Here is a 20,645-nt window from a genome sequence, read left to right on the forward strand (position 1 = left end):
TTAATTTTTATCGAATATATTTGTCTTTTATATTAAAATATTCCAGGATCCACGAAAATGCGCAGAAATATTTACGTCAGATCAGGCTGGAATAATACTTGAATTTTTTCGTAAAATATTTTTGGAAAATATTATATTATTGCATCTCGTTTGTATGACTCGTTACTGTATCATTATCCGATTTTGACAAAAATGAATGAACATTGATATGATCGCACACGTTACACAAGAAACGTCTGTTTATTTTTAAAAAAGGATACATTTGATTATACATTTGATATATATGTAGAAAATTATGTTTACATAAAAAAAGACGCAACACAAACTAACGTAAGTCGCGATATAAATTTCTGCGTTTCGTATTCATACTTCAAATTTTTATCTCACACCTTTTCTTCAGTCTTTATTAAAATGAATCCCCTATGAATCTTCTTCATTTGTTTGTAGAAGAGGATTGATAACCGTAATCACGATTGTCTTCCAATGAAGTGTCAGATTCCGTTTCATTCTTAAAATTTTTATTCCACCATCGATTATTTTTTCGAACCTCATTTATTAAATGTTCCATTTTGGGAAACCACCATGAATTGCCACATGTTGATGTACGTCGCCCAATTTTGATCGGTTTCGTTGAATATTTCTAAAGGCACATAAATATAAATTATATATCATAAAGCTGAGATTTCCTTTTTATTTTTAACTAACACCAACCTTTCGTGAATTTGTACAGTTCAAGCTTGAAGCTAAATCAGTATCCGTAGTCTGGTACGTAATTGACGGTGATATATAACCGTTAATATGCGCTTTTCTACAACTTCTGCTAGCTAACTTATGCGTTCTTTTCAGTTTTTGCGCTAATAAATTAATTCGTTTCATCTTCCGGATTTTAATTAATAAAGCTCTAGAAATAAATTTTATTTAATATTAAATATAGAAAAGAAAGAACTCTTGATTTTAGATATTTACAGAAAGCATATTTCGATTTATTAAATATATTATATACTTACTTTTTCTCGAATACAAGCTGCATTATAAATTGTTGCTTATTTTTCAATTTTTTCGACAAAGTTTCATTGTATTTTTTCTGTTGCTCCATACAGTCACGGATGCATGAAACTATATATTGAGATTCTTTGCAGAGTTTTGATCTACTCATTGCTGTTTCAGTTAAATCAGCTGACATGTTTGTTAAAGATTGGTCCTTTAAGTGACATTCTTCTTTTAACTCGTGCAAAGATTTGCGCATATCTTGTAACTAATGAACATAATAGCTTGGAATTATAATTAATAATATATATAATTATAGAACGAGAAAAATTAATGTGTACTGATTATGATATATAGTGTAAAAAATATTCAAATTAATATTCGTTGTTCAAGAGATCGTAAAGAGTATCATACCTCAGTTATGTATGTAGAATTATTTTGTTCAAGTGAAATTTTCTGTCGGTCAAGATGGTAATTCTCTTTCATGTATTCCTGCAATTGTTGAATCAAGTCACGATTTACATTTTCGACCTTTGTTAATTCCTCTTTTTCTCTCTCAAGCTAAAAATATCAAATCAAAGATGTATATTGCCCATTTACTTCAATAGAAACTTATTAGATAATATATAAGCTTACATCTTGACGTGTAGTGTCAAAATGATCAGCGTAATTCTTGCATTTATCTTGCACTTGACAAAGATCGATATCTTTCAATGCTAATGTCCTTTTAGTCTCTTCCAATTCCTCACTTAGTTTGTCCACTAAATCACGAAGATGGACTACTTCATTTTCTACTTCTTCAATCTTAGAACGATGATCTTTTTTCTAAATGAAAAATACAATTTTTATTAAGAATTTTTACACATATTTTTAATAAAATTTATTTCAAATAAAAAAAGGATTACCATAATCGTTAATGATTCTTGTAAATCAGTTTCTCGTTTTGTTGTAGATATTAATTGTTCTTGAACTTTATTGAACTCTTCAGCCATTTGATGACAATTGTCTTCCGTCTGGCGCAATTTTATCCGTGCCTCTTTCAGCTAAATAAGATTTAAAAAAGTAGTAAAATATTCATCTTTTTTTAAACAAAAATATAAGCTATTATGTGTACAGTACCCTTTCTTTCAACTGTAAAGTATCTTCTTTGGTTTGAGCTTGTATAATGTCATTCTGATTCTTTAATATAGAATTTTCATTCTGAAGTAGATGTGATAATATCTCAATACATGTAAATCGTTTTCTATTATACTTATACTAGATATCAACACAATTATCTACATACCTTAAGTAATTCATAATCGGCTTGCAATTTTACCATATTTTCCGATTTCTCTTGTAGTAAAATTTTCAGAGAATATATTCGATCACATAGAACAGTCAGCATCTCATGCTCCGATATATTTAGTTGGGATAAATTTTCCATTTGTTGATCATTCATGAATAACTTTTTCCTAAGATTTTCAACTTCGTGAGATTGATTTTTAATAATTTCTTCGCTATTCATGACTCGATCGTTTAACATATTAATCTATAAATTTTTGAAATTAATCAATTCACTTCTTTTAAAAAATGGATATCTATCAAGTTTTGATTTCATAACGATAAGAGAATAATTTAAAAATAAAGAAATAGAGTTTTTAAATGTCATCACCTCTTTTTTCCCATTATCTAATTTCAACAAAAGTTCCTCATATTCACTTTCCTTTTGCTCTATTTTCTTCATTAGACTATCAGTTTCTGATACGTGATGCTGTAGATTGGTTTCAAGTTGCTGATTTTCGCATCTTAAATCGCGCTCTGTATCTTTCACCTTTTGCAATTCTGCTTTTAATTCTTGTATCTGAGTGATATTTTTCATTTCTGCTGCTTTAGCTAAAATTTTAATTAATTTGCATTTGTAAATTTATATCCTTTTTTAAAAGCTTAGGTTTCGTCTTATACACGTAAATTACCAGAACGTTTTTCCATGTGTGATATTTCATATGTGGTGCTATTCGAGTACTCCAAATCTCGAGTATCGCAGTTTTTGTCTTCAAGATATATTGCGCACGATCTGTTTGTGCATTTACTTTTGGAGCAATCCTTAGTTTGCATAAAATTATCCATCTGTAACAAAATACGTTTATATATATGTACAAAAAGCAAAAATATTGTAGAAATATTTCTAATAATTTACCTTCCCTTTCAGTTCTCGGAAATTCTTTACATGATCGCGTATTTGCTCCTGAAAAGATTCAGATAACGTTACTTTCATAAAAGATCCGTGTCATACCATAATTTTAAAAATCATTCGTTAACAACTACTTTCGAAGAAAACAACACTTATTCAACATGCACATTTCTTTATTGAAAATACACAAGATCTCTTATTGTTCCGATTATCATAAAAATATAGATTATTCAAAAATAAAGCGTATATAGCTGTATATATATATATATACCTGTATTTCGCTTAAAATTGAATAATATATTGCATGTAACGTAATAGCGATTAAACGTTTATTATACTCCACACAACGAATCCTTTTATGCAGACTTTCAATAGCATCTCGTTGTAAGTCCAGCAGTATGTCTTGATTAGTTGCCTTTAGAGATAAAAAATATAAATTAACAATACTTAGAAAAAATATATTAATCAAGAAATAATTTCTAGTTAATACAAATAATTTTGGTTTACCTCTGTGAAACATTCGTTATATTGATCTTGCGTTTCATCGATGCGCATCATTAGTTGACGTATAGTTTCATCCTTCTTACCAAGCTGCAAGGATATTTATAATACATTTTTCGCGTACAATCCATGTTTTTCAAGTTTAGAAGTAGAGGACACTCACGCACGAACGTCGTTCATATTATTTTGTTAACTGCAAAATGCAACAGCTACAACTTGATCATCCAACTTGTTAATCCAAGCAGCATGTTACGCTTGTACATGCCACAATCTCTTGTCACTTCGTAAACAGGATATTCAAATATGGTATCACAAAAGCTTTAAATGTTTTAATTAAATGAGCAAACGTCATGCATGGCACTCATATTCTTCTTACATTCGCAATATCACAACATAAATGTAAATTAAAGGCGAAGAAACATGTGATAATTCATATATTCGTGAATTATATTTTTAATAAGCATTTATATATCGACAATATTTACAATTGTAATAAATACATATTAGCGCGAAAAAACTATATAGCAATTTAACTATTTATAATTCATATTCAAACATCATGCACATTTCTATGATTAAAGGCTGCAGACGATATCGCTGGCCTCAGCTCACTCACATCACTCATCGTTTTATGAGCCATTTGATCCAAATTTCGTTTAGCTTCAACAACAGCATTTTGTAAATGCCCGATAGTTTGTATTTGAAGTTCATTCTGCAATACACCGCACAATGTTAAAAAATAAATCTTATTACAATTAAGCACGATGACTAAGCAGAAAAGAAGAGACAAACCTGCTTCAACAATTCATTCTTCTCTCTCTCATGTTGCGCGATTGTAAGGCTTTGTTTATCTATCTGTAAACAGATTTCTTTTAATATTCTAATATCATACATACCTTAAACCTTTATTCTTGATAAACGGGCAGAATTTCTGTGTTTGCATTTAATTAACGTGTCATTTAATTCACAAGATATATTGAAAAAGATATATTAAATAATTACGAAACAATTAAAACTTTGAATTAAAAATGATATTATGATTTTTAAATCAAAAACTATTCTCATATAGTATCATAATATCTCTTCTGCTTATTGCTTAAAACAGTATATATAATGATCAATTTACCTTTTCTTGCAGCTTTTGATGCAGATCTTTTACTTCTGCTTGGCTCATTGTCAATGAATTTCGTTGTATCCGCACCACTTCCTCCATATTTTCTAACTGAAATAATTTTGGTTCTTTAATTTACATTCTGATTCATATGAAATGATTCATATGTAATTATTTATGAGAAAATATCTAATTTTATTCAGAAATAAAATATAAATATTTATATATATTTTACACTATTTTCAGACTTATATAATTTGTCACATATATATATAAAATAATAAACGTAACTTACAAGTTTTTCTTTAGAATATATAGCACTTTTAAGTTTGCTTAATTCGTGAAAGCAAGTATCCAATTTTTCTCTATATTTTCCTAACAAATCAGTTAAAGTCATAGCAGATTTTGCCGAAACGGAGGAGAGAGAGGATTCATCACGTATCTGTAAATAAATTCATAGTAGTCTCTGTAGCTTATTATAGAATATTAATATAATAATAATGAAAAAAAAACAAACCAATTTTTTAAGTTCACTTTCAAAGTCTTGTACTACCACTTTTGCAGATTGCACAGCATCTTGCACAGTTTTGAACAAGTGAGATATATTCTGGAATAAAAAAATACAAATATTATTAAACACAAATAAGAAGAGAAATGCCATTTTTAGTCGAAGCGGTTTTGGTGCTTAGTATTCATGCGTAAATATACAAATTATTGTTACTATTATTATTATCGTATAAAGAAGACTTCAGAAGCAAATGTATATTTCTTATTATTATCATAAAATTTTTCCATATAAATGTATAACAAAAAACATTAATATTTATGTACATATACAGTTTCAATATGTAGTCACCTCATGTTTGGACGGATAATCGCAACGTAAAAGTGTTGCTTCTGTGCCGCACTCCGTATGCTTTGTAATAAAAATGGAGATTTTAATAAAGAAAAAAGAAATTTGCAAATATATGTATAATTAGAAAATTACTTACAAAAGCATTTGAGATTTCCGCAGATTTCTTAATATTCACTACATTATTCAAATTTTTCTTAAGATCATTTTCTACTTCTTTTTGCATTTTGATCTAAAATTATAATGTCAGCATCTATCTCAATGATAATTTTAGATTTACGAAAAGGTAAATAATACTTACAGTATTTTCTAGTTCTATTATCTTCTTTTTCAATTCCATATTATCTTTGCTGTGACATTGTCTATAATTTTCTGCCTTTGTTCGTGCAGCAATCAGTTCCTTCTCTATAGATTGAATATTATTCTTTAAAAAATTAATTGCTTCTTGTTTGCATTTTCCCTGTTACAAAGAAATTGTATAACTCACAATTGAAAATAAGATTTTAATAATGAGTGTTTAATAATGTGAATGATGTTTACCTCATGTTGCAACATTCGAATTTGGTCTTCCAAATCAGTCATACGATTTTTCCATTTATTTAATCTTTCATCATATTTCATTTGACATGTTTGCTACAAACGTATACATATAATATTGCGTTTAAGTTAGTCAATAAATAACTTGCATGAGTTGTTACACATAACGAATAATTAATTTGTTAAATATAGTTTGTTTCAAAACATAAATTTAATTACCTGGATCATATTGAGTTTTAGATCATCGTATTCCTTTCTTAATTTATGTAAATCTTCTTTCGTTTTTATTATGTCCTTTACTTCCTATAAAGCATAGTATGTAGATATAGATACACTATGAATTAAACAATAAAAGAGCATTTATGCAATAATTATACTTGCTTTAATACCTGATTATCATAAGTATAATGAGAAAATTGCTCCTGTAAAATAATATTTATATTAAGTTAATTATTTAATTATTTTAATAGTTTGTATATTATCTATACTTATACTGATTGAGTAAAAAACTTATTTGTTTTTTTATTACATATAAAAATATTTCTACATAAAAATAATTATTTTAAAGTTTGTGAGTCTGATTTAAATTATTTTTTGTTATTTCTACATCAATAACTTAATTTTAAATATAAACAAAATTTAAAGCATTTTGACAAACTATTTAAAACACATAGAAATTTAAATTAATAAGTTGATAATTAAAAATTTGGATTTATATGTAAGAAAGTTTTACTTCTTCCAAATACACTAATAAAATTAAGAAAATCTTTTTAATCAGTATACATAAAAACTACAAATAGCAACCTTTTCTTCCTCTTTTGTGGAAAGAAATGTTTCCAACACATCTTGCATTTTTGTATGTGCACAATCGACTTCTTCTTCGAATTTAGCCAACCTGCATTCCCTTTCACAGAACGTCGTTTTTGCAATTTCATTGTTCAATAGCTGCATAGATAATTGAAAATATGAGATATTATTTTTACACATATATGTATTTTCTTAAGATACTTACCACTTCACCGGTTTTTTTCTGTAAATCCTTTAAAGAGCTATCTATAGTACACAGCTGACTTCTTAATCCTTTTAGTATTGACGTCACACAACCTCCCTAAAAGACAATATCTGTATAATATATTCAGGTTGGTATTGTTGATATCGTTAAGTTCGAACAGAAGCTACTTTTCTTCTGATTTTCGAACAAACCTGAGTTTGGAATAATTGCAAATTCGTCAATATTTGTTCAACTTCTTCCATTACCATAGTTAGTAAATCATTGTTGATGTATGCTTCTGTATATTCGGATTCATTATATCCCTAAAATTTATTTTATACTTCATGTACTATAAAATAATCGATAAAGTATTTAAAATAGTTATTTAATAAATACTTCGAACCTGTGTATTCCCCTGCATACCATTGATGCAACGAAATAATTCTGATTGAACATGATTAATTTCATTTTTTATATCTTTCAGTTTAAGATTGCCACTCACGATTCTTTCACTGTGCCTTAGTCTTTCCTCCTCCTGATAAAAAAGAAAGATATTTTTCAATAATAGATTGCAACAATAAAATTGTAATTAATTTATACTGAAGCTTAAAATAGAAATGTATATTTCAATGATACCTATATATATTTTGATATACTATTATTGTATAAATATTACTTGTAATTCTAGTCTGCTGATTGCTTCTATTAATCCTTCTCGTGTTCTTGTCAAGTAACTTTGCACATTAGTAACTATCTTGTTCAATTCTTCATACTGAAAATGTATTAATTTAGCATTAATCCCTAATTTTATCACAAACTTATCCCGGCCTATTTATTGATCTACACATACATTCTGGTGTCGTGAATTAAATGTTGAAACAACGGTGTTTATCTCCTCGCGAATGTCTTCTGTTGCTGCTTGAGCTTCCACAGTACAGACTCTAAATTCTTCCATTAATTTAAATTGCCGTGCATTATTCACGTTTGACTAGAAAAAGAAAAACGTATTAAATTCAATGATGTATGAGAGAGAGAGAGAGAGAGAGAGACACAAAAATATCAAAATATAAATATCTTACTTTAATATTCTTAGAATCACCACATGCACAACGATTTTCTTCTTTTTTTATCTAGGAAAAGAAAGTATGTGTATAATTAAAATATATCTAATAGTGTGATTATCTTCACAAAATAGTCAATAAAAAAATAAAACTGATATTTATTATACTATATACATACCATACAATCAAAAACAGTAACTTCCTTTTGTCTTTCTAAATATATTTTAGTAATAATTTCAATGCAATTGACCAGTTTGTCTGACATGTCACTTGCACAAAGTTTGTTTTTATTTATGTAATTGTTAGCTATAGTACAATCATCTACCTAGAAAATATATATTTTTGGAAAAACTTTAATTATTTGCTAAAATAAATTTAAAACAATAATGAATAATATTCCATAATAAAGTTTACTTTTACTCTGTTACAAAAAAATAATGTTTTTACCTCATCTTTGGTAGTCAATTTATTTACAAATTTCCCAAGTTCGAGCTTTAAATCCGATAAGATTTCACATTCTTTCTGCATATGTGTTTTTGTACTACTTAAGAATGATATAAATTCATCCTAAAAATAAATTAGAGATAACATAATAATATTATATATAAATTTTCAGAAACATGCCCATATAAATGAATATAAATGATTTTTTTTTAAATGATAAAAAATGGTAAAATGAAACTGGAAACTAAATGTTACTTGCAATTAAAAATTCTCTAAAATCGAGTTTTACGATAATCAGATTTTTTTTTTTTTTTTCATTTTATCCACCTTATTTGATTCTATTGAACTATTTTGATTTTTTTATTTTTGATCTCAGATTCGAATAAAGCATTATCAAATTACCCCATAGGTCAAGTTTCATAAAAATTAAATGAACAGTTTAAAAAATAAAAAGAGATAATTACAAATAGGATTGCTCGTCCACAAAAAGTTAAAATATAATATATAATATTGTACAAATAAATCTTTTTAGAATGCGAAGTATCTATTGAAAACGAAAAATATTTCTAAAGAAACAAAATATTATTGTTTAAATATAACATTATATTATATACGTTTATATTTAATTCGACTGACCTCCTGAGAATTATTCATATCAATACAGACTTTTCGAGAAGACGTATCCTGAAATCATGTTAGAAAAAATAAATATATATTAAAACTGTAACATATGTATAAACAAAATTATTACATATATTATTTTATGACGGTTTATGTTAGAATTTACTGTTATATTAACTTATAAACGAGGCAATCATGTTGATATGCATCTTGTTTTTCATAGATATTGCATAGAATAGATTTAGTTTAAACATATTACTGTGATGATAAATTGCATACTAATTCGTGAATATGCATAATTTATTTATTTTAAAATATCTCAATTTATTGAAAGTGTTATCTTTCCAAAGTGTTATCTTTCCAAAGTTATTTTAGTATCAATGTCATTTCATACGGACTATAAAAAGGAAATAATGATCGAAATATAGAAGTTTATGTTTACCTTATTTCGTACATTTGTTTCTAAAAATTCTTATCAGAGAATGTCAACTTATCAACTTTTGTTAAAAAATATTTAAATTTGTAAGATATCTTCATGCAGTAATTTAAATTCATTTCATTTTATTTCCAGAATGAATCATTAATATTATCTTGAACATGTGACAGAATAAATATAAGTGTTTGTTGTAATTCAATCTGGTAAATTGTTATCTTTACATGGAGGTGACAATTTTCTAACAGTCTGTAGTATTTTTTTATCAATATTCTTTATATATTTATATCGACCAGTTGGAGTATCTACGCGAGGTCGAGATTGGCTGTATAGATTAAGCAATCTATTTGGTAACTTTGTATTAATCGTTGATAAACTTCGTTTGCCACGGTTTAATAAGATCTCAGAATCAGCGTGCAAAAATGCAAAATCATTCTTTCGCTGTGCGGATGTATGTAGGAGGCTTGATACTGGAAATTGCTCAGGAGACTCATGGGATGATTTTATCTTAGTAATAGCAGCGATACGATTATTAGAATTATACTTGCAAGGTCGGGAGATGGGTAAAGTCTTCTACAAATGTAGAAAATTATAGATTTACACTGAAAATTTTACAAATATCCGTCATACCTCTAAAGTTGTTTGCTTCAATCCTTTACGCATTTCTTTAATCAAGTCGTCTTTTAAAAGATTACCTATATTGGCATGATAATTTTGTTTTTCCAATGCCACGATTTCCGCCGTCAGTGTATCTTTTGTTTCTGCAGCTTCCTAAAACCAAAATATATCTATAAAAATAACAGCATGTATATACATACATATATATATAATTTAAAAGAGAATTAAAATAATTAGATGTATATATATAACAAAAATATAATAAAAATATAACATAATAAAATTAAATATAATAAACTAACTTTTTCGAGGCGAGCCACTTTGTCCTCCAGTTGTTGAACTTTCTTACATTTTTCTTCCAGTTGTAATTGTAAATTAATTGAATCAACATTGTTTTCGTAAGTATATACCATAAGTTTAGATTCAACATCTTGGAGTTGTCGATGTAAATTCTTGTTTTCCCTATCTTTTGCATCTAGTACACTTTCCAGAATGTCAGGTGTTAAGATAATCTGAACAGCAACATAGATTTTAAAACTCTTTCAATCTTTAATATTGGAACACGCACAAGTTACATTTTATATCTTGCTTATAAAATGTAAAACTTAGCGAACAGGTAACAACAAAAGCAATTATTATATCAGAGTAGTTCTTTTTTTATAATTTTTATGCTACAACATGATTGCCTCTAAATTAATTCTACAGGAATCAGTACTCAAAAATTAATCCAAAAACTCATTAAAATAAATTTCTATCTGCATAATTATGAAAAACGCACTTACATTGCAATCTTGATCAAAAGCTAGTGGATAACTAATAACTTGATTCGTTTGTTTAGCATGTTCCTTAAGTTTTTCACAAAAACACTGAAGTCTAGAAACATATTTTTTTATAGTATCGTCCTTTATTGATAATTCTGTTGTAAGATCTGCTATTTTTCCTTCCAGTTCCAACTGAGATCTGGAAATGTGTTTATATATATGTCAAAAAAAGATATAAATACGAATATAAAAACTTAATAACAAAAATAAAAAATATACAAATATATAAGATATATATATATATATATATATACAGAATTATATACACTATAAGTAAATACCGCAGTTCACGCTCCTAACAGTCATTGCGCGAACGCTTAAGTATATATACAGAATTATATACACTATAAGCAAGTAAATACGGCAATTCACGCTCCTAACAGTCATTGAGCGAACGCTTAAATATTTGCAGATTCAAGGATTTTATATGATCAGTATCTGTCGGCCCCTAATTTAAAAATATGTATAATTAAATGTAATACTAAAATAATAATAATTAAGATTTCTCGAAAATATAATACTTCAGCAAATGGGGCTACTGACAATTTATTCAACACAAATATATGTATATATGTGTATGTGTATATAATAATAATTTAATTTAATAAAGGTGTAGGGAGCTAAGAAGAACTTTTCGGCTTGTATTGTGAATACATGGTACAGTATTACATGCTTTTGCTTAATAGACAACTTGATCTCTGAAATTTGTCATGCTCTATATCTAAAACAAATCGGAGCTTTCTGGCTGCATTTACATTTACACACATATTTACCTGATTGCAGATACAGCTGAAACAGTAAAAAAAATTTTGTCATTAAATCCTTTACAATGCAAGATATAATGCAAAATATCATATGTTAACTCTCCACATGATCCAATGTTTTTTTTCACTACTTTCCTAATCTAACAAGATCACTAGTACCTTATTATATTTTTAAAGAGTTTTTGGATTCTAAAAATCTAAAAAAAAATTGTAATACACCCTTTCAATATTCAAGAATACAATTTTACAATATAATCCTAAATTTTTTTGTATGTGTTCAAATTTGAAGCAGAATAATTCAAAATTTAAAGTTCGCCTGGATTTTCAAATCTCCGGCTGGACCACAGAGGATTAATTGATAACATGATTAACTTACTCTGGAACTGGAATATCCTCAGGTTGAATCTCAAAGAACTTGATACCATCAAGGCTCCAAACATTTTGCTGATGTGCACGACGAATCACCTCCAATAATCCCCTAATGTCACTTTGTAGATACTCTATTTTTTGTTGTAAATACTCCTCGTCCTTTTCTAGCTGACTGATGCGATTTGAAAGAGTATTTAAAGCCTATAACATAAAGACGATACGTCTTGATTTCACGATGAGTGATAGATTACTAAACAAAATTAGATAATCTCTTTTGCCTTTTCCGAATGATCAGATCTTGTTAAATTATCCACGACCATCTGCGACGATTGTTTTAGTTTCTCCTCTAGTAACTTAACTCTACTACACGCAGCCTGCTCCAAATCTTCCACTGTATGCACTAACATCGCATTTTGCTCCCCTAAATCTTTGATCCAGTCGCTCATCACTTGTAACTTCATCTGCAAAGGAATTTTTGGATTTGTGTTTCAAACACGAATAAAAAAATAATTACTAAGCAGCAATCAAAAGAACTTAAAGAGTGTACATAAAAAGTACAAACTGAATTGGCAATAAATGCAAACTGATAACAAAGCTACTGCTTACAGAAACTCGGTCGGAATCGCCGATAGATTCCCGATCGATCTTTTCGATGCGGGTCTCGTACAACTTGCGGAACTCATCGAGGATACGTAGACTCTCAGTCTCGCCATACGACTCGCCAACATCGGCTGTTCTACAGTCCGGATCTCGCTTAACCAATGTCGGGACGTCACTCACGTCCGTAGAACTTGGCAAACTGGAGCTGACCGAGTGCATTGTTTTCCGTGAGCACAATTCCCGAGCGATCACTGACTGCGGATTTAAGATCTCCCTACACCTGGGTTCGACGAGAACTCGAGTCAATGTCAACACACTATCTCGCCATTTTAGCGATCGCGACGTCTTCCATGAATGACAGGCGTAACGAGAGTGGTGCTCCGATGTTTACCCTGAGGTGTTTACTAGAGGTCCGTGATAATGGAACTCTAGTGAAAACAGCTGGTAACAGAGCGAAGTACATTCATAATAAATAGTTTCTGATTGGTGGCCGCATGTGCATCCATATGAGAAGTTGAGAACGCCTTTTTCTTACATCATAAAGTCGATTGTGCGTCTTGAAACAAAATCAAAATTACAAAGGTAAACAAATTCATTGGATAATGAAATTAATATTCAAGTGAATTTGCTCACTTTTATAATTTTCACCTCATTTCAAGGTACATACATTCCACCATAATCGATTTTCCCATGAATTTATATACTTTAAAAAGAACAGAAAAATACCATATGGTATAAATAATAAATAAAAATAAAATGATCATAGATTAGAGATAACGAATAATCAGAAATATAATAATTGTAACATATAACTAGAAATTTCCTTTAGCAATTGATGCCGATATTGCCGATTAATAATGCATACGTTTGCGCGACCGCGGTGCAGGCTGAACGGGGAACGGTGAGGCGCGCAGGTTCGGGGTTCGCCGTTCGGCTCGTCTTCCCTTCTATCATGGTTCGTCCCGCAGTTCGTGGAGCGCGTTCGCGGGGTACGGGGTACTCGGAGTGCGAGCCGGATAGACGCGCGACGAGGATGGGATTGCCGTGCGGCGACAATGAATCGCGTTGCGAGTCGCGTCCGCGGCCGACCGCGTAGCTCATCAGGTGTGATCGTAGAGCCGAAAGTAAGGTCGGCCGGCGTGAACGCGGTACCGAGGCGTTGCCGCCTCGTTCTCTGACGAACGTCGGTCCTTCCCGAAGAGAAAAGAAGAGAGAGCGAGAGAGAGGGAGGGCGAGAGAGTAAGAGAGGGAAGGAAAAGAGAAAGAGAGGGAGTGAAAGAGGGAGCCCTCCTCTTGGCGGAGAAACGAGACGCGAGGAGGTCCCCGTCGCGCGAGCTGCTTTTTTTGGCGAGCGTCGCCGACATGAGCCAGACGAGCCGTGGACGAGCGAGTCGCGTCACCAGTCGCACGAACTGCCCTGTCAGCTGATCGTTTATCGCACAACGAAATGTGAGGTGTTACCTATTTATCTACCTATCTATCTACCTACATAACGTCAAGCCAGAACGTCATACTGCTTCCGCGTATTGCGGCTCCGATCCACGTCGCCCACGTTTCTCCCCGCGTGCAAACTGAGACTGCGAGCGCGACCGCGCGCGCCAAGTGCGACAGGCGGGAAGCACAGGGGCACCTGGCACCGGTTAGAATTTACATGGGAACATGGGGAACAAGAATAGCTGTTGCGTCTACTCCAGTCCACAGGTCGGACGCAAGGAGGTGGGGCCTGAGAGCACCACGCGCAACCTGGAGGAACACCTGCCAGAAGGTGGAATTAGCGTTAATAATTTGCAACATATCAGTGAACGCGAGCCGGAGGACTGTGACTCTGATCCGTCGTTGCACCCATGTGCAGGAACTATCTTCATGGAGCGTTCCAAGCAAGCTATTGAAAGTGAGTATATCTTGGAGGTTGACAGGAAAGATTGGCTCATGATACATATTTGGTATGATTATTCCTGGTCTCCCTTTTTTTTAGATGGCATGGTGAGGAAGAAGAGTCAACATCAAATAGCAGATACAAGGCCTTTGAAGAAGAGTAGCAGCTGCAGTACAATATATTTAGATGACAGCACGGTTTCACAACCTAACTTGAAAAATACCGTCAAATGCGTTGCCTTAGCCGTTTATTACCATATTAAGAATAGAACTTCGCAGCGACAGATTGATATATTTGATGAGAAACTGCATCCATTAACGGTAATATGTCAAATTGTACAAGAAGTTGACAAGGGATTATTGATGCTTTCTAGCAAGAGATACAGACATAACACAATCATCATTTCATCCTGTTTAAGGCTGATATATTCATGTGTTGTATGACAAACTTTTTAAGCAAGTTGTTTAACTATAGGACAGATTTAAGAACCTCCCTGTTCTATAATCAAACAACCAATCAATAGGCTTGAAAAGTTTTATCTTATGACATATAAAATATTAAACTAACATTGGCAAACAACAAGGATAAATGCCACTGTGTTACACTGTGTCACCTGTATCTCTTGCTGTAAAACACCTAATATATTAGCTGCTTCCCTAGACCAGTGATCTATTTCTATTGTTTCTATGTTTCTACCTTCATATTTTCGTATACTTACTCATTTAATGTCAACTACATGATTAGACAGAAAGAAGTCTTAAGATTTTCCTGTGCAAAATTATGAGGCAGTGCTTGAGTAAATTTATTTTTCAGAGGGATGGTGTTTCAGAGGATTACGACAAACATAATCCAGAGCACAAGCAGATATATAAATTTATAAGGACTCTGTTTAATGCCGCTCAGCTTACTGCTGAATGTGCCATCATAACGTTGGTTTATCTTGAACGCCTACTTACTTATGCAGAAATAGACATAACACCGGCCAACTGGAAACGTATAGTACTGGGAGCTATTTTATTGGCGTCCAAAGTTTGGGACGATCAGGCGGTGTGGAATGTAGATTACTGTCAAATATTAAAAGACATCACGGTGGAAGATATGTAAGTCTATTTTCAGTTACGTTTAGATTATTGTATTTGCTATTTTGTGAAAATAATTATTGTAATTTCTTTAATTAGGAACGAATTAGAGAGACAGTTTCTGGAGATGCTGCAATTTAATATAAATGTTCCTTCGAGTGTGTATGCCAAATATTATTTCGATCTTCGTACACTCGCGGAAGCGAACGAATTAACATTCCCTAGCGAACCACTTAGTAAAGAAAAGGCGCAGAAGTTGGAAGCTATGTCCAGAGTTTACGAAGATAAGGTCACGGCCGAAGCTCTACGTACCGGTATTAAAAAGTGGTCGAGCTTAGACAATGTATGCATAGGCGGACCTAGACGTAGCATTGCTATTTTATCCTAAACATATGTATGGATATAAACGGATGTAAACACAGACGCAAGGTTATTGCTCCGATTTTAAATGGAGGTATGTGAAATTTTGTAAAGATATCATTGTTACCGATCGATTTTAATGATTTTTGAAAGAGATTGTTTGGATTCTACCAAACATTTGTGTTACACTTCTGTTTAATTATTATGGAATATTTGATGTATTATATACATCTCTTGGCAAACTGTTTTTACATATTGTCTACTAGATGTAAAAATATCGTATGTATACCGCATGTACGGCTAAGATGTACCATAATGGAAGAATTTCCGTTATAAGTATGGTTTGCAATAACAATCTTAATCCTTACCGTACTATGTACATTTTTGTGTACTCATCAATACTATCACCTAGAATCTCTTCATTTTTTCATCTCTTCAAAATAATTCAAAAAATCTCTAAAAATTCGTCAACATACTTTCAACTTTCTAGAATAGATATTGACTCTATTTTGGAAAATAATAAAATGTAGTCTAATTTATAATTACCGAAAGTCTCGAAGAAACTTGCATGAACAGGAATCGCTCGGTCACTAGTTACCCATATTAGTACGGTAAGGATTAAACCTAATCGTTATAAATATTATACTTTAAAATTTAGACGTTTTTCAATTTATTATAATTTCCAATAATATATAATTTACATTATTTTTGTTGTATGCATTAAAGAATCGTAAATCCGATAGAGAAATTTTATACTGGCCTTCTTTCTAGAGAGAGATATAATTTCTAATCACTTCTATTAATTTTGTTATACTATTAATTATGAAAAATTATAAATATTAATCTTATTAATTTGTCAATAAATATCAATATATTTCTGTTGATTGTGTGCAAAGATTCTACTGTCCGGGACCTTATAATGTGGATGTAACAAAGCATACGAGAATGCGAGGCGTATTGAAACAAAGGGTGAGAAAGAAAAAGTTTTTAGTCGTAGCATTATCTGTACTGTCCTTATGGGAGAAAATAACTTGTGATATATATTAGTCAACTATTCATTATCCAAAGCATTTTATATATTGACTGAATTTAATAAGAATCAAAGTTATGGCTGATTTACTAATAACATTCTAAAAAACGAAAATCTATACATGCTTCAAATTAAAAATCGATATTTGTTAGTAACGCTACGTAATTTATCGAGATAATCCAATTCGAAATTTACAAGTCAAAGTTGTAATGCATGTCACTTTGATATATATGTCCAAATTATTTTTAAATATATTTATATTTCTTTGATTTTGTGTATCTTCTCACTGTCATATACATCGAAGAATTATTATGAGAGAAAAGTTATTCAAGATTTAGAAAATGAATTATACATTTTTTTATATAACGAGATCTGTTCTTTATCGATGATCTCTCTGAACTAGTGCACACCGCTGCAATGAGTTAAAGTGAAACAAATATAGTTTGGTTCATTTCAATTTATTGCACCTGCTATTAGAAAGTTCTTCAATAAAGAACGAGCTTATAATATTTATAATGTATTTTCTTTTGATACATTTCTATAATATTAGTAGAAAAACCGTTCATTGGTTTTTATTGATTTAGAATTATTACTATTATTAGAATTTTTTAATCAACAAATGTACAGCATAACAATTTATAAAAAAAATTTTTGACGTTTAATTCAATATATCGGATTTGATATAGATGATTTATGTAATTTGAATAATAGTACATAGCAAGAACACCATTTACAATAAATATTATTATAATAGCGTAAATATTAGCAAATCAGCCTTTATAGCTTATTAAGAATGAAGAGCACGATAAATTAGAGTCTGAATAATTGCTTTTATATGGCGCTACTTCCATGGATTTATAACTTTAGATAATGCACGAGATAAGGATAAGCCATGATATCAGGGTTGCATCTTTTCTCTCTTATAAAACTACTCAGTCTGGTGCAAGGTTATTCACATTATTAATAATAGAATTTCATTTTAATCAGTCTATTCTATCATGATTATTGGAAAGAAAGTTAATCCGATATCAAATTCATGTCCTTTTTATAATGCAATACGCATTACTTTTAGATACTTTATAGAGAATATTGAGTAAATTCATCAATCTTATTACGAAATCACAAAGATCGCATTTTTATGGCCATAAAATTGCTATAAAGTATTTCAATCTCATAGCTATGTAAAGTATTCATTTCGTAAAGCTTGCAATTAAATCTTCCAAAGATCATCCAGAAATATGATTACTAAGAAAAAAAAGAACTTAGAAGTTGTATCATATTCACATTTTACTATATGACAAGGTGAAATTAAAATACCATTAATGTACTATTAATATAATCGTGTATCATACGTGCTACTAATTGACTTATGTACGATATAATTTAATATTTTGTACCTACCGGTTAGAACTTTAAATATAAGATAGTCTTATATATTGTATGACTGGTTACGTCTATAAGAATTAAAGTGTAATCTGAAGTTCCGTTGGATTTTCAGAATGCCGTTGACGGAGAAAGAATAATTACGATTTATTATTATTTTTATATTTTATTACATGAAAGTCAAAGTGTTGTAACGGTCGAATTTATAATAGAAGAACTGCTGTAAAGTCCAATGTACGTGGGAGGAAACGAAGTAATCGTTTTTCGTGCGTTTGTCAGCTTTTAACTATTATATTGTATAATATATGCTGGATGATGAGTGTAATGTAACATATTTGCAATTTCTGTCCACATTATAATTTTTCATTTTGCCTGTCCGACAAATAAAAATATATTTTTACTGCATTATTATATTATAGATAACTACATACATACACGCTATGTATGCTGCGGAAGCGTTTATACAACTTTACAGAACAATTAATACACCATGCGATGCCAAAATGTTGTTAAAATTATAATGTATAGACAATTGCATATAACACACACACACACACACACACTCACATACGAAAAGAATGTGTACTGCACTGCGGTTTCCGTTTATTTTTATTACATTCTAATTTTCCGACAAAAACTAGATCTTTATAGAATTTTCACGCGCTATTTTTATAAATAGATATTCATTATGAAGACAATCTTCGAGTCTTATTGCGTCCTGTAAATAAATTGCCGAATTCGTGTAAGATTCGTAAACATATGTATCATAAACCGTACCACTTTGTTAGTAGTTACCCGAGCACTGGAAAAAATAACATTTGCGCTTGAAGGTGATGTTTCGTAGAGGGTCGCCTTTAAGTCTTCCATCCTAGCGTCTGTACAGATTCTCCTACAGTACTTTAACTCCACGTAATAAATATTACGTTTAACATATTATGAGACCGATGCTTTTATAATATGAATTTGTGATAAATAGATATACCAATACATTATATCGTTTTGTACATATATATATATATATATATAAATATCTGCATAAAACATATGGCTGTATCTATTTTCACTGTAAATTTTATTGTCCGATTACAGAGGCAGATATTAAGGCTATGAAATTTATACTCTATCGCATCTTTCACGTTTACTAAAAAAAAGTCAGATAATTAGAAGTCTTTCTTTTTCCTACACTTGCCCGATATAAAAAAAATGGATGCTTCCGCTTGAACACATAGCGCTTTCATATAATTATTGAATGCAAATGGCATTCCTTGGAAACATCAAACATAAATCGTTTATCTTTTTATCATAATTTCCCTTTTAATGTTGTATCTTGTTCTTATTTGCACGATTGGAAGCATAGAAAACGGTGAGTGCGCGCGTACGTATGATAGTTAAGATGTATAAAACGTATGGTTTTTTTTAAAGAAATTATTATTAATAATGATTATACACAGAAATACAATGTTATTCAACTATGTATACAATAGTTGTACCGAAACCCGATGACTGTATACACAAGCGGAGCCATTCTCATCTTTCCGAAAAGCGCCAAATTTCTAAAAGACGCAATATTTCTTACAAAAATAAAATTGTGCCTGAAATAATTTATTTAACCAATATGTATATTTGAATTTGTATATCCTATGCCAAAACTTTTAACATATATGTATAGATGTATAAAACGAATATACATGAAATTTTAATAAACAATTTCATCTCGTAATACAAAAAGTAAAACGAATAAAAACTATTATCTCGTCTCAAAAAATTACATTTATAATTATCTCTTTCCAGTTAATAAAGTATATCAACAAATATATAAAAATCCACCAAACAAAAATATTGCAAAGAGATGGCACGGCAAATTTCTCTATTCCTTATGATTAAGATAATAAAAGTTGGGAAGTACGTTCTGAATGATTTATTTGATGGTATTAACGTCCATTCGATCAGTAAATACATATTAATATTATATAACGACCCAATTCCTCACATTTTCATATTATATATATATATATATATATATATGTGTGTAT

The 20,645-nt window shown here is 30.3% G+C and overlaps 3 protein-coding genes across 4 annotated transcripts; 1 reads left to right on the forward strand and 2 right to left on the reverse strand.

The window, feature by feature from the left end:
* Positions 1-55: 55 nt before the first annotated feature.
* Positions 56-10,831, reverse strand: LOC108760413 (myosin heavy chain, skeletal muscle). Of its 2 annotated transcripts, XM_018506366.1 has the most exons (35): positions 10,633-10,831; positions 10,343-10,483; positions 9,295-9,342; positions 8,662-8,781; positions 8,393-8,539; positions 8,004-8,141; positions 7,830-7,925; positions 7,557-7,688; positions 7,366-7,476; positions 7,175-7,270; positions 6,967-7,107; positions 6,552-6,584; positions 6,382-6,465; positions 6,166-6,258; positions 5,927-6,085; positions 5,765-5,857; positions 5,629-5,688; positions 5,290-5,379; positions 5,068-5,214; positions 4,788-4,883; positions 4,454-4,516; positions 4,278-4,373; positions 3,668-3,751; positions 3,432-3,575; positions 3,167-3,214; positions 2,943-3,096; positions 2,642-2,862; positions 2,273-2,518; positions 2,107-2,187; positions 1,893-2,030; positions 1,624-1,812; positions 1,402-1,548; positions 1,008-1,255; positions 712-901; positions 56-640 (listed from the first exon to the last, which is right to left on the reverse strand). In XM_018506366.1, exons 1-35 carry the CDS (start codon positions 10,741-10,743, stop codon positions 434-436), a joined length of 4,392 nt encoding a protein of 1,463 aa, XP_018361868.1. In that variant the 5' UTR covers positions 10,744-10,831; the 3' UTR covers positions 56-433. The 2 variants fall into 2 exon arrangements, with proteins under 2 accessions (XP_018361868.1, XP_018361869.1); XM_018506367.1 differs by lacking the exons at positions 3,432-3,575; positions 3,668-3,751; positions 4,278-4,373; positions 4,454-4,516 and adding an exon at positions 8,233-8,283.
* Positions 10,832-11,764: 933 nt separating this feature from the next.
* Positions 11,765-13,264, reverse strand: LOC108760415 (uncharacterized). The gene is made up of 4 exons (XM_018506369.1): positions 12,891-13,264; positions 12,563-12,745; positions 12,292-12,485; positions 11,765-11,940 (listed from the first exon to the last, which is right to left on the reverse strand). The coding sequence occupies exons 1-4, from the start codon at positions 13,101-13,103 to the stop codon at positions 11,817-11,819; spliced, it is 714 nt and encodes a 237-aa protein (XP_018361871.1). The 5' UTR covers positions 13,104-13,264; the 3' UTR covers positions 11,765-11,816.
* A 504-nt stretch (positions 13,265-13,768) lies between these two features.
* On the forward strand, positions 13,769-17,262 carry CycY (cyclin Y). Its single transcript, XM_018506040.1, has 5 exons — positions 13,769-14,775; positions 14,860-15,080; positions 15,574-15,860; positions 15,939-16,293; positions 17,096-17,262. The coding sequence occupies exons 1-4, from the start codon at positions 14,544-14,546 to the stop codon at positions 16,225-16,227; spliced, it is 1,029 nt and encodes a 342-aa protein (XP_018361542.1). The 5' UTR covers positions 13,769-14,543; the 3' UTR covers positions 16,228-16,293; positions 17,096-17,262.
* Positions 17,263-20,645: the final 3,383 nt, after the last annotated feature.

The sequence above is a fragment of the Trachymyrmex cornetzi genome, unplaced genomic scaffold (assembly GCF_001594075.2).
Source record: "Trachymyrmex cornetzi isolate Tcor2-1 unplaced genomic scaffold, Tcor1.1 scaffold223, whole genome shotgun sequence".
NCBI lineage: Eukaryota > Metazoa > Arthropoda > Insecta > Hymenoptera > Formicidae > Trachymyrmex > Trachymyrmex cornetzi.